A 15,114-nucleotide genomic window follows, 5' to 3' on the forward strand; every position below is an offset into this window, starting at 1 on the left:
ATGCAGTGTGGGGCTGTGCAGTGTCCTGCAGAGCCACACCAGTCACAGAGCCCCAGGGAGCAGCAGCCCCATGCAGAGGCCCCCATCCATATGCACTTGACAGCCTGAGGTGTGTCAAGGGGGGACGGTCAGCATAAAGACGGACAGACCCAGCGATACCCCGCAGCCCCCTTTCCATGCAGTCATCCAAATGCCTGAACGGTTGGCTTCCATTCTTAGTGTTGAGCAGTGGGAGAAGACCATCAGAGAAAGGCTGAATAACGAGGCAAAAAACAGTTCTCGAAAGACCAGCCAGGAGCAGGTTTATCAATAAAATATTTAATCACCTTATCTGTACAAAATATTAAAATGGTTAACGAAGAGTATACAAGCATGTTTAACAAATATATACTGCTATAGAAACGTCAAGAAAAATAGAGATTGCTGTTTTACAGTTCATTTACATTCCGATATGTACAATCTATTTAAACTTGAGAATACATATACACAGTGGATTTGTACCTGACCTTGAAGAGCTCCCTGCCAACCACCCTGGGCATGGGCAGCATTCACGACATCAGTTCATGCTGCCCCAGTGGCCCATGGAACAGCAGGGATACAGCCTGGTCTCCAGCCTCCAAGTCTCAGAGCTCTGCTCTGGCCAAACCAGAGCTGGAAGGACTGCCAGCAAAGGAGAGTTCAACTCGCATTAAGTGAGTTTAAAATTCTCACCACTTTTCCCGTCTTACTCCCGAGCAAAGCTGAGAAATAGTGGGTATCATTGCGAAATGAAAGGGACTTCAACCCCCATCAAAATAATACATTTTGGTATGTATTGAGCTGTGACAGCATTCCTGTCACTTTGAGTTTTGCCCATTTCCTTAAAATCACAGTATTGGCAGCGGGGTCAAGGTGGCTCACTAAGGGGCAGGGAGCTACTGGCCACCTTAAAGCAGAGCCTGCTTAAACAGAGGGATGCTACAAGCTGGTGCAAGAGTTCTGCAGAAACCTCTTTATACAAACATATATATGTATGTGTATTAAAAGTTTTCCAAACTTTTCAGAATATCCTTTTCTCATGTGCTGAAGGGCAAGTTGCAGTCAGCATGCTAACCCTTGTAAAAAAAAATGCATTAACATTTTCATTTGGGACGAAATACTTCCAGCTGAAAGGCCTAAGGTGACTCAGTTATGATTCTTTGTCACAGAAAATATAAAAGTTGTTTGCACTACTGTAAAAAGTGAAATACAAAACAAACAAACAAAAAAACAAAAAAACACAAAAATCCAAAACAACAACAGCAACGACAAACCAGCAATTATTGTAGGGAAGCTTATGTTCAAGCTGTGATTTATTCAAGGCAGAGAATGCCAGAGAAATTCCACTTTCCAGAGTCTCTGTTCCTGGCTTGGAACACTTGAGTATTTCCCAGCCAGAAAATACATTCTTGCTTTCTCCCTGAACATGCATCATCATTTTCTAAACAGAATGCTGAATGGCTGGCTTTCCTCGGACTCTGATCGGCCCTGACCCGGAAATATAAGTTGCAAAGAAAAATAAGTCCTGCTTGTGAAGGCACCCCTTCCTCAAACCAGCCTGCTCAACCTCAAGCCAAGTTATTGCTGTCCCGAGCCCCGGGGGAAACCTCGGACACGTGTGTCTTTTGCTCTCCTCGGCAGCCTTCACGCACTCAGACATAAACATGCAGACCAGGAAAGGCTTTCTGTACACCTTGTCAGACTCACTCCGCTGAGAAGTCCAGGCTAGGGCTGCCCAGGTGTAAGAGGTCTGAGAGAAGCCAGGCTTGTCGGGAAGATGTGCAAGTATGTAAAACAGCTACAAAGTGTGGCAGATTCCCCAAACCACCTTGCCCCTTCCCATCTTGCAGCCCAGGGAGGGCCCTCAGGGGAAGTGCGGCCTGTGTGCCTCCCACTGGTTTGTGTTTGCCTCCGATTCAGCAGGACTCCGATGAATAAGCCTTACAGGGAATCTGGTTTTTGTTCAGCCACAAGCACACCTTGGCACCAGAAAGAAGGTTCAGATGAGGTTCTAGATTCCTGCAGCCAAGTGTCGGAGCAGGGCGTAAGCTCAGAACAGGCATCTCGCCCCGCGGTAGGCGGGTGTGTTCGCCACTGCTAGTTGGAGCAGTGCAGAGAGGACTTTGCAAAGAAGACAGCCACGGGCCCACCTCCTGCCTGGCCACATCTCCAGCTACTGCTGCACCACACTCCTGTTTGCCAACAGCTCAAAAGATCGTAAACTAGAAACGCAAAACCAAAGCCGCTGGCCGCATCCGGAAAGGTCTGTACTGCCAGGCTGAAAGGTGCCTGGGACTTGACCATCAGAAGCTTTTCCTTGTTTTTCTAGACAACTTATTTCAGCTTCCTATAACTGACTTAGAAAAAGGATACAAAATTTCTGCCACTACAGCTTTTACCAGGTGAGCCTCTCTGGGATGAAGAGTTTCTAAACTCGCAGAAGAAAGTGCTTCATATGCCAGCGTGCACAGCTGTCCGTCCCGTCAACAGACTCACCTGACTATAGGTACCCCTCTCTCTGGAAGCTTCCATGCAAGCTGCAGCCCTCTTGTCATTGTAGGGGGATGCACGGGAGAGAAACCAGCCCTTTCTCTCGCAGCCCAGACCCAGACACTCACACACACCAATGTGAGTGACATCACAGGATTACTCCCTGGAGACCTGTCGCCCTCCACTTGTGCTGCTGGGAGGACGTGCTTGTACTTTTCAACAACTCTAAGCACAGCCTGAAATGCAGACCAGTTTTGTGGCGCCTGGGTGGCTCAGTCAGTTGAGCGTCCAACTTCGGCTCATGATTTCTCGGTTCGTGGGTTCAAGCCCTGCATCGGGCTCTGTGCTGACAGCTTGGAGCCTAGAGACTGCTTGAGATTCTGTGTCTCCTTCCCTCTCTGTCCCTCCCCTGCTCACGCTCTCTCTCTCAAAAATAAAATCAACATTAAAAAAAAGAGAAACGCAGACCAGTGTTTTTGATGATCTCACACTCTTTGACTCCACCCTCCCCTGGTTGCTCTGCCGAAACTGCTGCTGCCACCATTGTGAAGCCCCAAGCGATGTCTGCCCAGTCAGGAGGACTATGGCCCAGTCCCAGGCCAGCTGCAGGCACAGAGCCTCCACAGACAGTTTTGGGGGCGGGTAGGGAGAGGCCAAGCTCTGGGGAAGCTGGATGTGTGTGCATCTTGAGCAGAGAGTATCCCCGACCCAACGACCAGAGCCAACCCCCAGCCTTCATGCAGCTACATCCAGGTAGGAGACTCCACAAAAGGGAAGCGTGGACTTCCAGACAAGAACAGGCTTCTCTCGCCTCGAGCCCCATCAAGATTTAACTATTTAACAGATTCAAGTCCAAAAATGGCACAAAAGGAGGAAGAAGCTTGCTCTCGCTGAAATGGCCAGAAGGCTCCAGGCACAAAAGGCAGAGCTGCCTGAAAAACTATGGATAACATCTTTTGACTCTTCCCTTCTAGTGTTTCTTCACGGTAAACTCTGCCACCATTATCCAGGCCATAAGAAAGAAAGAAAGAAAGAAAGAAAGAAAGAAAGAAAGAAAGAAAGAAAGAAAGAAAGAAAGAAAGAAAGAAAGAAAGAAAAGAAAGGAAAGAGAAAGAAAGAAAGAAAGAAAGAGAAAGAAGAAAGAAAGAAAGAAAGAAAGAAAAAAAGAAAGAAAGAAAGAAAGGAAAGAAAGAAAAAAGAAGCTGTCCTGAAAGAAAGAGAAGAAGAAGCTGTCCTGATGCCTGCCCCTGGGTCACTCCTCCAGCGAGCTAACCAGACACAGGCATGGCAGTGAGGAGGGCTGGCGCACTTCACTCCTACATAGGCTTGCTTGCCTTCTCCAGGGACTCTGGGACAGTCCCAGTTCCCTGTCTGGGCTGCCAGCAAGGCCCAGCCTTTCTTTCCTCTGCTGCTCCCACAGACGCACCAGAAGCAGGGGACAACCTTCCCAGGATCTGGTCACAGAACAGTCTCAGCAAATGTGGCTCTACCTACCCCTGTGTGAGCACAGGTCCCTCACTTGGGACACAGGAAAGGTCATGGCTCTGGGGAGGTGAGCTCTACCCCCGAGATCTTAGCCTCTCCTGCACCTGCCTTGACCCAGGTAGAAATCAAAGCCACATCCAGGAAGCACCAACAGAGGCCAGGAGTGTAATGGACACACACATACACATACATGTACACACAGGCAAGAGCCATGATACTTGTGAGAAGCACCTACGATATCGGAAGGGGACCCTTTCCAGGAACAGTCACATCCGCTCTGCCTGTGAACTATGTTAGTGGGCTTTGGGATCAAGTAGAACCCTAGACCCACGGAACTGGAGAGCTCCTCATTTTACAGGGGCGGAAGTGGGAGCTCTGGGCAGGGAGATGGTTGCCCAGACTGACCCAGACCTCTCAGGAGGTGCCTTGCAGAGCTCTGGCACCCAAGTGACCATGCAGCAGGCAGACAGCAGGTGACAGCATGGGGCAGTTCACTCCTGGGTGTGCAGAAGTCCACAGATACACCAGTGCTGCTGAGACAGACCTCAGAGAGACCTAGTCCCTCCCATCCCAATCCCAACGTCTTCTAACTGCTGGGTTCACTTGCCAGCTGCCTCTCCTTCCCAGTCCAGACACCTGGGGGGACAACCCAGGTCCTTCGCTGCCTCTGACAGATGGCTGCTTTCCAGACCCTCGGTGCTCCCAACCCACCTGGCATCCACTGGAGGCTCCTGGCCCAGGCCCACTGAGAGGGCCCTGCTTTCTGGGCCTGGGGACACTTCTGCATCCCCATGGACATAGGCCCTAACGATGTTTGTGTCCCAGACACAGCTGTTGTACTTTCTCTTCTCATCGGACTTTCTGGACACCAGATTCAAGTGAGGCGAGAGTCTGCCTTTTTCTGTGCACAAGCTCCTCTTGGAAAGAATTCAATTTTTCTCCCTGCTTTAAGAAAGAAAATCAGTCTACAGTCCCGGGTTATTTTCTGCTATGAGTCTGAATAAAATTACAAACAGGATAAATGACTTGTAGGATTTGAGTTACACTCTGATTACATCCACAGGGTGGTCTATACTCCCCTCAGCACTGACAGCAAGAGCCCCAGTCCTGTTGACACTTCCAGGAGACTGTCAGGGGACCTGACACTGCACTGGGTTTGCTGGATTTGACTCGACTTCACACAATCCACAGCTCTTCTTTTTCCCATGCCACTGATAGTGAAATGCCAGGACGCCAGGGCGAAGGGGAGTGTGTACATAATGGAGGGGCAGAGCTCAAGCTAAGGCAACAGAGCCTGCCACCCTCTCAGGAGAGCCCAGTGCTGCTGCTTGGAACGCCAGAATTCAACCAGGGAAACATTTGGGCATCAGTGGACACAGCTATCTGCCAGTGGAAATGTCTGGCTTCCAGAAGCAGTGACTAGCCTGTCCTCGTGTTTGGCAGACCAGGCACCAATGCCCCAGCTGACCAGCCCTGTGCTCCCCAAGCAGGGATGCCCACCCTGTTCTCCAGCAAGGAGGAGTGGTTCAAATGGTCTCAGCTAGAATACACAAGTCTCTCCCCACAAAATGGAAAACTCGACGTACTTTAGGAAGAATATTTTGGTGGCCCTAGACCCAGGGGGGCCCAAGCTGGGATAGGGTGGGGGGCTGCCTTCACTCACAGTCCTGACACACTTTCTCTCTGCTTGCCAGCAGCCAGCTCTCCCATGGCTGGGGACTGGGGCTCCCAGCTGAGTGATTCGCCCCCCCCCCCCCCCAGTGCCCCACTGCCTAGAAGACAGTACCATACTACCAAACGTACTGGCAGAATCCTTCTCCAAATCCTGGCCACGCTGGTCGAACCACATCGTAGCAGCAAAACCCAGAAGCGGTGGCCCTTTTGCTGTCATTTTTACAAGGTGTGACACATCTTCTCTGTTCACCTGCTTTGAACTCTAAGATGCCAGAGGCCCAGGCAGAGTTGTAGAGGGCACAGGTGGTCTGTGGTGGCTCCACCCAATTCCAGAGCAATTCCGGGAGGCATTCCTTCCATTCAGTAAACAAGAACACCCTGAGGGCATCTGAGACCCGGGAAGGAGCTGTCACTGCCCAAGGACACATGATGCAGCCTGGACCTCAAGACATAGGAAGATGCCTACTTCCCACATCACTTAACAACACATCTCGATGGAAGGAGGTCATTAGGAAGAAACAAAGAAAACGGACATTTTTTTCTTGCCGCAAAAAAAGCTCAGGCTAAATCAAAACATGTCTTCCCCAAAACTTGTTTTTCCTAGTCACTAAAAAAGAATCAAAATGTTTCCTTTTGTCCAAGATATTAAATAACCTAGAATTTCTTCAGAATAATAGCGAGTTTCTTATTAACTCCCTTTCTAAAACTTCAAATACTACAACTTTTTAGTGTCATTTTTTATTCTTCATTATGACAGGGCAATCACCATGCAATTATTAAAATCAATTTAGAAAAGTGAAGCTTCTCTGGCAAAATCCACAAACGTAATGGGACCATGCATATACCAAAGCTGCCGCTTTGGGAAGTTTGTTTTAACCTAAAGAGACTTACATCTTATTATTTATAGCTACTCACATAGCCACAGCATATAAATTCACATTATAAATGTATTTTCCTTTGAGGGAATTTTACAAGATAAAAAAGGACTCAGGTGGGGCCCTTAAGTCAATTAGCTGTCTAAATCTTCAGTATCTCTCTCTCTCTTACACGTTAAATCACTGAGAATTAAAATTTGAATAACTCATCTATGGACCTTACCATCCAAGACCAGAAGGATGGAATGCTTGCCTTTCCCAGGAACCGTAAAGGAGAAACCCCAACAGAGCCTTAAATAGGAGTACCCAGCAGGGCTGCAGGGTTTTTCAAAGAAGCCCTCCGAGCCCTGGACAGGTGGAATCCAAATTGTTTCTCCTCCTTCCCTCAAAGCCACAAAGGACTCCCAGGCAGAAATGAACCAAATAAAACAATGGGGACTGGGAGACAGGCTTCCACCTCTGCTTGGCCACACCAAGGCCCCCCAACGCCCTTCCGAAGGGGCCACAGCAGCCAAACTGAAAATGCCCCTCCACGCTGCAGAGGGAGGGGGGCCTTCCTCCCCGCTCTGCACCACTGGGTTGTGGGGAGCTGAAATCTCACAAAAGCACTTTTGTGTAGCTTCACTTCCCGTTACTATCACACTGCCAAAAACTACAGCAACAACACTGTGAAGGCGTGTAAGAGCCGACACAGACTTGATAGCTAAGCGCAAGCACATGTTGGCCCATTGTGAGCACACCCTTTGGAGCCGGTTGCGCCTACCTGGCAGACAAGCCTGAGTCTTCTGCAGAAGCCCGCCCCAAGACGCCTCCCGGCCTCTTTCCCAGCTCCCTAGCAAAACCTCCTGTCAGGTCTCTAGGAACAGGCAGAGCCGCCCGCCTTTCCCCATTCCCAGCCACTGCACCAAGCCTCCTCCTCAGCACCCCAAGGCTTGCTCGCTACCTCCTTGAGCTGCCCATAGGAGCTTCAGAACCTGGCACATGCCACCCCACCCCCCAACTCCATATCACATCAGGCTGGCAGTTAAAAAACTCTCCTCCATTTAACTTCCCCCCAAAAGAAAAACACTTTTTTTTCCCCCACATTCTAGATCATTCCTAATTGGAACTGATTTTTTTAAAAAGGGTAGTGCTGGCCTTTGCACAGATCTGGGTAGTTCCCCGCGATGCATTCTTTCGGACAAATGTTCCCTTTCAAAACTGACAGGGCATGTTAGACTTTTTTAAGTTAAGGAAAAAAGATGCCTTTTGCAGCGGTTCCTTCCCAGAGTAAATGGCCTCCGTGCCATGCACACCTTCAGAAAGGACATTACAGCTGTTCAGTTGGTCCCAGGGTGTAACACCAAACACTCAGCCACCCAGCCAGGTGCTCCCCTACACTCAGCCACAAACAGAAAGGGGTCAGACAAAACGTACTCCAGTACCCCACTAGTCCACCCATTCCGGAGCCCCCAATTCCCTAACCCGTTCCTACCCGATTTAGCGCCTGTGACTGCTAACACTGCCACAAACACCATCCTCTCTCCAAAAGGGGACGACGGGTACAATGGGGATGTGTCATTCCCCATCGGTAAGCGTCATTCGGTAGCGTCAGGTCGTCTGCTCCCAGGGCTGGCGGACGCTGCCCACGGTAAAGGTGTGCATGAGTGAACGAGTGAGTGGGTGTGAGTGGTGGTGTGAGTGTGAACGTGCGCTCTCCCTCCGTGCGGGCGCGGGACGAGAGGCGGACGCGCACCCACGCTCAGTGACAGGCCCCGGCCCACAGCTGCTCTTCAGCAGGGGGTCCTCGGTGGCGCGGCTGCCTGCCCCCTCCCTGGCCGGGCCGGGCCCTCACGCTACCTGCAGCCGCACGCCTCCACCACCATGTCCTCGTACTGCTTGTAGACCACGTTGTTGGCGGCGTCGATATAGAGGATGCTGATGGGGCTGAGGCGCGCGGGCACGCAGCAGGAGGCCGGCGCCGCGTCCGGCGCCATGGAGTTGAGCAGCGTCTGAATGATGGCGTGGTTGGTGGGCTCTAGGTGGGAGCGCAGCGGGAAGTCGCAAACGCCCTCGCAGTGGTACGCCTCGTAGTCCAGCGGCGCGATGATCCAGTCGTCCCAGCCCAGCTCCTTGAAGTCCACGTGCAGCGGCCTGCGGCTACAGCGGGTCCGGCCCCTTCGCCCGTGGCCCCGGCCCGAGCCCCCGCCCCCGCCGCTGCCCTGCGTCGCCCGCGCCCCGGCCAGCGCCGTCCGCCGCCGCCTGCGACCGCTGATGACCGCTGTCGGCGACCCGGAGCCGGGTCCCGGGTCCCGCGGCGGCTCCGCCGCCAGCGCGGCCCCGAGCGCGCGGGCCTGGGCGCGGATCTCCCGGAACAGGCTCCCCTTCCTCTGCGTGCGGGAGGAAACCACGAGCAGAGCGCGCTCTTCGGCCGCCGCGCCGTCCCTGCCCGGGGAGCCAAAGCCCAGCAACCGCAGTGCCAACGGGCCCTGCGAGGGCCCGGCCACTGAGCGCAGCAAGAGGCAGAACGCGCGGGTGGCGTGCGGCTCCTGGCGGTGGCGCCGAACTGCGTCCGCCACGTCGAACACCTCCCAGCGCGCTCCGGCCAGGGGCTCGGCGGCCCGCGAGTGCAGCAGGCGGGGCGCTCGGGCGGCGCCGGGGCAAGTAGACAGCAGGAGCAGCGGCAGGGGAGTCGCGCTGCCGGGGTCCAGCTCCGGGGACTCGCGGCGCAGCACGCGCAGCTCGGCTCCCACCACCTCGTCGGCGTCGGGAAGGCTGGACACGTCGAACAGGAAGCTCTGGCCGGTCTCGGCTGCGGATTCGTCTGCAGAAGTCGGGCAGAGACAGAAAGAGCGCGGTGAGAGCGGAGAGCGAAGCCCGCACTCCGGGACGCGGGGCCTCCTAAGTGCATATAGCCCAACTACCCCGGATGCGGGAGTAAGCCCGCTGGAGCTGGCGCCAGCCCTGTCGTCTCGGCCCAGCCAGACACCTGCCAGCCTGACCCAGAGTAAAGGGAGCCTTCGCCCTGACTGTCGACTATCGGGACCGGGGCTTCGGTTCATCGAACCAAAGTTCCACCACCTGGACAACCCACGGGCACTCACTTATCGCTGAGCCTCGGGGACAGGACCATACCCCCTGCACCCGATGCCACGGCAGGTCCGCTGCCTGACCCAGAGCCCTGGGTTTGCGGGGTCTAGGTCGGAAGCCAGACTTTCGGGCCGGTGGCTGAAAGAGGGCTCCGCGGGAGGCGTATCTGAAGTCCTGTGCCCCTTCCGAGGTCTGGAGGCCAGGCCGAGGTCCCGCGCTGTACCCGGACTGCTCATTATTGCCCCGCTGAGCCCCCAGGAAGGCCGCGGAGTCCTGGCTGTACGAAAACGGAAAAATCATGTCCCCTGAAACCTCTGCTTCTTCCTCTACCTCTCTTCCCCAGCTCAACCTGGACATGCTTGCGGGCCACGATCTCCCGTGCTGGCCTGGCCAGGCGTGCGAGTAGTCCAGAGGAAAACGGGTCAGCGGGGCTGCATAAACCCTCTGGTGTATCCAGCCTCCTCCTGGCCATGCTGAAGGGGAACTAAGGCCCAATTAGGGAGGGGCCCGGCTCGGCCCAAGGTCTCAGAGCGAGGAGCGCTGCTGGTCGCAATGGGAAACTCCCGGCTCAGCTTCTCCCAGCTTTCCGCGGCCTCCGATGGAGGAGGGAAGGCGGCAAAGGAGCGCGAGGAACCTTCTCCGAAGGGTTTGGAGCAATGGGGGGGATGGGGGGGGGGGGGGTTGCAGTGAAGCCGCGCTGCAGTGAAGGCAGTGGCTCGAGGAGGTCTTGCCTCCAGGACCCACCAATCCCTCCGCGGACATATTATTTCCCTCCGTTATGACTTCTCTCTCAGGGTTTGGGGGTTTTATTTCTGGTCGTGGGCACTTTTTTCTTTTTGGGCTGGTGGGGGGGGGGGGAGTTGAAATTCCAGCGAGCAGCAGATAAGGAGCTCCCTTTGAAGAAGGTCATATGGTTTCGTTTTGCCCCAAACTCGGTGAGAGTGTGCAGACCGCCCCCACCACTGGAAATCTGCTGACGGACTACCACGCCAGGCCCTCGCCTCCCTAGGTCCCAAGTCTGGGCTCTGCCGGTGGCTTCTGGGGACCTCAAGTAGCTCTGCTCCGAGTTGAACCCAGAGGGGAGAGCGAGGGAAGCTCCAAGTGCTAGGCTATAAGGGCTCCTCCCCGCCACTGCTTTCTCCCAGGGCTCCCTGTGGGCACTTTTTCTGAGCTTCCCCCCCCCCCCCCCCCCCCCCGCCCCCAACAGCATCTCCCTTCTTGAATGTGCTACCACTGCATGCCCTCCTTCCAGAGGCAGGAAGGAGAGCTGCCTTCAGAGCCTGGCCAGCCAAGTAGAGCTCCCCAGGAAAAGATTTAGCTCAGGCTGAGGCTAACCAGAGGCCTAGCTCTACCTAAGAAAGAGCAGCTGGTGCCTCCGCCGGCTTACAGCCCTGCGCATTCACCTCCTCTACATCCTGGGAGCCCACACAGCAGCCCTAGGGCTAGAGCCTCCCCTGGCCTAGGACTCAGGCTTTGTATCCAGCATCCAGTCCAGGGGGGGCACACAGAATGCTACATGGTTGCCACTGAACCAGAGAGCCATCTGGACCCAGGATGTCCCACACTCAAAATAAAGCAGTCTGTGGGTAGGCATTGTGTGTGTGTTCCAGGAGGAGGGTGACTTGGTCACATCTACCTGCTTTCCCAGGCTAGGGTCTGGGATGCACAGCCAGCAGAGGCTCCCAGAAACGGCCAGTCTGCCGCTTCCTTTCCAGCCCTATTCCCCCCCTTTTTTCCCCTCCTGCCTTCCATGCTGGATCTTAGGCTGGATAGAATTAAGGCAAACATTACTTGCATTTCCGCCTGAAATTAGTTAAATTTTCCCTATCTATCTGCTTTAATGACTTCAATAGAGATTAATAAAATCCAGATGACACACAGCCACCACCACAATCTCACCCACGTCCTACTTTTGAGAGACCCAGGGCAGAGTAAGGTGGGGTGCTGGGTCCAAGAGAGGCCTGCATTCCTGCACGGTCTCACTGACCATCCTCTCCTCCTCACACAACTGGGGTCCTCCACCTCTGGCTGTCCCAGGGGCCCGGCACAGACACCCATGGCCACACACCTCCACCCTGACACAGCCTGCCAGAAAGGGACCTCCGTGTACCTGGTGGTGCCACCAGCCTCTCCGGGGCCACTTATTTCAGTCTAATGCCTGCCTCTTTCCCTCATTCCCCTGAATTCCCCCCAATTTGTGCGCCCCCCCCCCAGGAGACTAGAAGCTGCAGAGGTTGCTGCAATGAAAACAGCCGCTGCCGCCTCCACCACCATCACTGCGCAGTCCCTCTCGGCCCGGGCCCCGTCTTGCTTCGGATCTTGGACTCAGCCTGCCTGCCTCCTCGAGGGGACCCGCCGGCCGGCAGGGCCAAGACAATCCGGCGGAGGGACCGGCTCAGCCCTCTGGGACCGGGCCCTGAGAGCTGCTGCGCCTCTCGCCACAGTCCAGCGGGTTCGGGTGCGTGGGACTCGGCGGAGTTTCTAACACCTGAGGCTGGGACGTGAGGAGGCCGCGCCCGGAAGGGTCTGGAGCAGGGGCTCGGCTCTGGCGGTGGCCTCAGCCTAGGAGCGGACAGGATGGACGGGCGCAGAAGAGGCGTGAGTACCTTGGTTCGCCTGGTCTGCGAAGCCGGTGATCGTGTCCGCGCGGCCGTGGCGGCCAGAGCCCGAGGTGGAGGCGGCGGCTGCCCCGGCCGGAGCCCTCCCGGCCAGGTTCCGGTAAAGCGACATCATGAACTGGTGCGGCACCACCGAGCCGTTCCTGAAGCCGGAGCCGGCGGCGCGGCGCGCGGCGCGGACTCCGGGAGCCGCGGCGGCCGGGGCAGCGGAGACGCCCGCAGCCGGGGCGAGGGTCCGCCCGCCGCTGCCGCTGCCTCCGTCGCCCCCCGGACTCCCGACCGGCCCTGCCCCCGCCGCTCGCAGCACGGCGGCCGCTTCGAGCCCGTCGCGGGGGCGGCAGGCGCTCAGCAGCCAGAGGCACAGCGCGGCGGCCGCGCTCAGGTCCATGGGCTCCGTGGGCCAGGCGGGCGGGCGGCGCGGGCTCCGTGGCTCCGGGAAGTCCCCCGGCGCCTTTTGAACATAGTGTTTAATAATGGGGGAAGTGTGCGCAGCAAGTTGCGGCCCCCCTCCTCTCCCACCCCACCCCCGCCCAACGCCCGGAGCAGCGCCCCCTGCTGAACACTGGAGTGGCAGCGCCGCGCCCCCCACTCCGGCCTAACGCGGAGTCCGGGACGGGAGCCTCCTCCCCGCGCCGTAGCGCTTCGCCCCCACTCTCGCCTTGCAAGTCTTACCCGCCCGAGGCTCCCGCCACAAACTGGGGCCCCGCCTCCCTTCCCCAAGGCGATGCGCCCCCCGCTGCCCACCCCGCCCCCGAGCCAAATGCGCCCTCCGGAGTTAGAGGCTCCGAGGCATCGCGCGTACCCGCCCAGCTTCGTCCCCACTCCCCTGCGGAGAAGCACCCGCCCCCCGCCCGCTCCAATTCCTTGAGTGCTTGAGACGCCAGAGGTGGGGCCACGGAAGGGCTCGGCCCCGCCGGTCAGTGCTGCGACCTCGGGGCCGGGGCGCACAGAGAGGCCACAAGGGCGCACGGAGGCCACAAGGCGCGCAGGGCTGCCACAAAGGCGCGTTTTTCATCACCGGTTCGAAGGCTGCCCAGCCTGACACAGCCTCCAAAGATCGGACCGCGCGGCGGGAGCAGGGGAGGGGACCCGTAGGGAAGAGAGGGCTAGCGGCTGGAAGAGCAGGCCGGAAAGACAGATGGATGTGGACCGACAGTTGGAAAGCAACGGTTTGCGCTCAGAACGTGCGCTTAAGCCGGAGCCAAGACCTCAAAGGAGCGCAAGAATTACGGTGGCAGCCCCGGGGTGATGTGGGGAGTCCTGCGCGGGAGCAGCGCCCTGGGTTCATTTGTGCAGCGAAAGTGACGACCTTCCGCCGGCCTTCTTGGGGGGCCGGCCAACGGAAACGGGCTACCGGGTATGTTGGGGCGCGGCCAGACGCCGGGAGGGCGGGCAGCAGAGAGTCTCAGGCTGGCGCCTCCGTACTTCTCTGGCCGCCGTTACGGGTGATGGGTGGAGGGGACGCCCCGCAGCCACTGCGCGGCATCTCGTGCTCACTCGAGCGGGGTAGGGAGGTCGTCGACGGGTATGGATCGGCTCAGCTCCACCGGCAGCCCAACATGCCCCAGTGCGGAAACGTCCAGCGGATGGACGAGGTCTTCTTGGTAGGCAGGTGGAGGACCTGAGCCGGAACGACACTCAAAGCAACGCAGACGCGTTCTTTCTCCTTTAAATTTCACTTTTGCTACCAAACTTGAAATCTGGACGGGGGTCGGTGCGTCATGGTCACTTTGAGTTGATCAGCGTCAACATGACACCACAGGACTCAAAGCCCAGTGAGTCCCAAGTCTCTCCCGGTTGCGCCACACTGGCCCACGGTCATGCCCGGCCCGGGGAGTTCCCTGGCACCAGCGGTTTGGTCCCAAGCAACCTCTTCAGTGATGACCATGCTGGCCACCGCGGAGACGCGGCACCTGCTCATCTGGGCACTTTGGTCCACTCATCACCCCCCCGGGACGTATGGGGGCAGGAGGGGAGGTCTGGCGAGGGCCAGTTCCCCGGGACCCCAGGCCCATCAGGTGGGCGGAGGAGAAAGGCATTAGTGCCGGGAAGCTGTGGTTGGGGCCGGCAGGCAGGGGAGGGGAGGGAGGACGTGGTGGGGGGGGGGAGGGGGAGGGAACAACAAGGGCTGCCTCAACCCACCCTGCTTTAGGTACTGAGGATGGAGTGCCAGCAACAAACAAGGCCTTGGCCACAGGTCTCCCTCTCTGGGCGGTGCTGGTACAAAGTGGCCCTGCAGGAACCCACGCAGGTTGTCTGGCAGTGCCTCCCCCTGGAGACACTGGTCAGGCTCTTGGCAGCCCAGCCAGGGGGGCCCCTCGGTCCTTGCCAGTGCTGGGTCCCTGCTGTCTTTCTAGCTCCTTTCCCCCTAGAGCTACATGCGAGCAATCTTTGATTATGATTTGTACAAACACCCTGGGAACCCAGGGCCAGGGTCACTAGTGCAAGTTCTAGTCCTGGCTTTGACCTCTTAAGAGCAAGGACAGAATGGGAAGGTGCTGGCAGAGACTTGGCAGAGCCCCTGCTGAACGAACACGTGTTGATTATATGATTCTTCTGTCCTGCGGCTGCCTTGGGGTTTAGGAATTAGTGTTCCTGAATTCTTGCTGCCCCTTAGCTTCTTTGAGGCCAAATTTCCTCATCTGTAAAATGGGAGGATTCTCACCTCGGGGAGTTTGTGTGTGGCCAGGATAACAGGCTGGCACAGATGAGACTCAGTAGCCTTGCCCCCCACCCACCCTGCCCCCGGTCTGCTCTGGGGCCCAAGGGTGATGGTGGCTCGAAGAGAAGTGGCTCACAGGCACTGGAACACTCTGGAAAAGACTGCCCACCAGCTGTTTGTGCTTGAGCCAGGACTTAACCACTCCCACCTGTGCTTCTTGTCT

The 15,114-nt window shown here is 56.7% G+C and overlaps 1 protein-coding gene across 1 annotated transcript; it reads right to left on the reverse strand.

Annotated features, from left to right (window-relative positions):
- Window positions 1-7,622: 7,622 nt before the first annotated feature.
- Window positions 7,623-14,294, reverse strand: GDF7 (growth differentiation factor 7). The gene is made up of 2 exons (XM_045447606.1): window positions 12,218-14,294; window positions 7,623-9,345 (listed from the first exon to the last, which is right to left on the reverse strand). Exons 1-2 carry the CDS (start codon window positions 12,615-12,617, stop codon window positions 8,378-8,380), a joined length of 1,368 nt encoding a protein of 455 aa, XP_045303562.1. The 5' UTR covers window positions 12,618-14,294; the 3' UTR covers window positions 7,623-8,377.
- Between the last annotated feature and the right edge of the window lie 820 nt (window positions 14,295-15,114).

This window comes from Leopardus geoffroyi, chromosome A3 (assembly GCF_018350155.1).
Source record: "Leopardus geoffroyi isolate Oge1 chromosome A3, O.geoffroyi_Oge1_pat1.0, whole genome shotgun sequence".
NCBI classification, from domain to species: Eukaryota; Metazoa; Chordata; class Mammalia; order Carnivora; family Felidae; genus Leopardus; species Leopardus geoffroyi.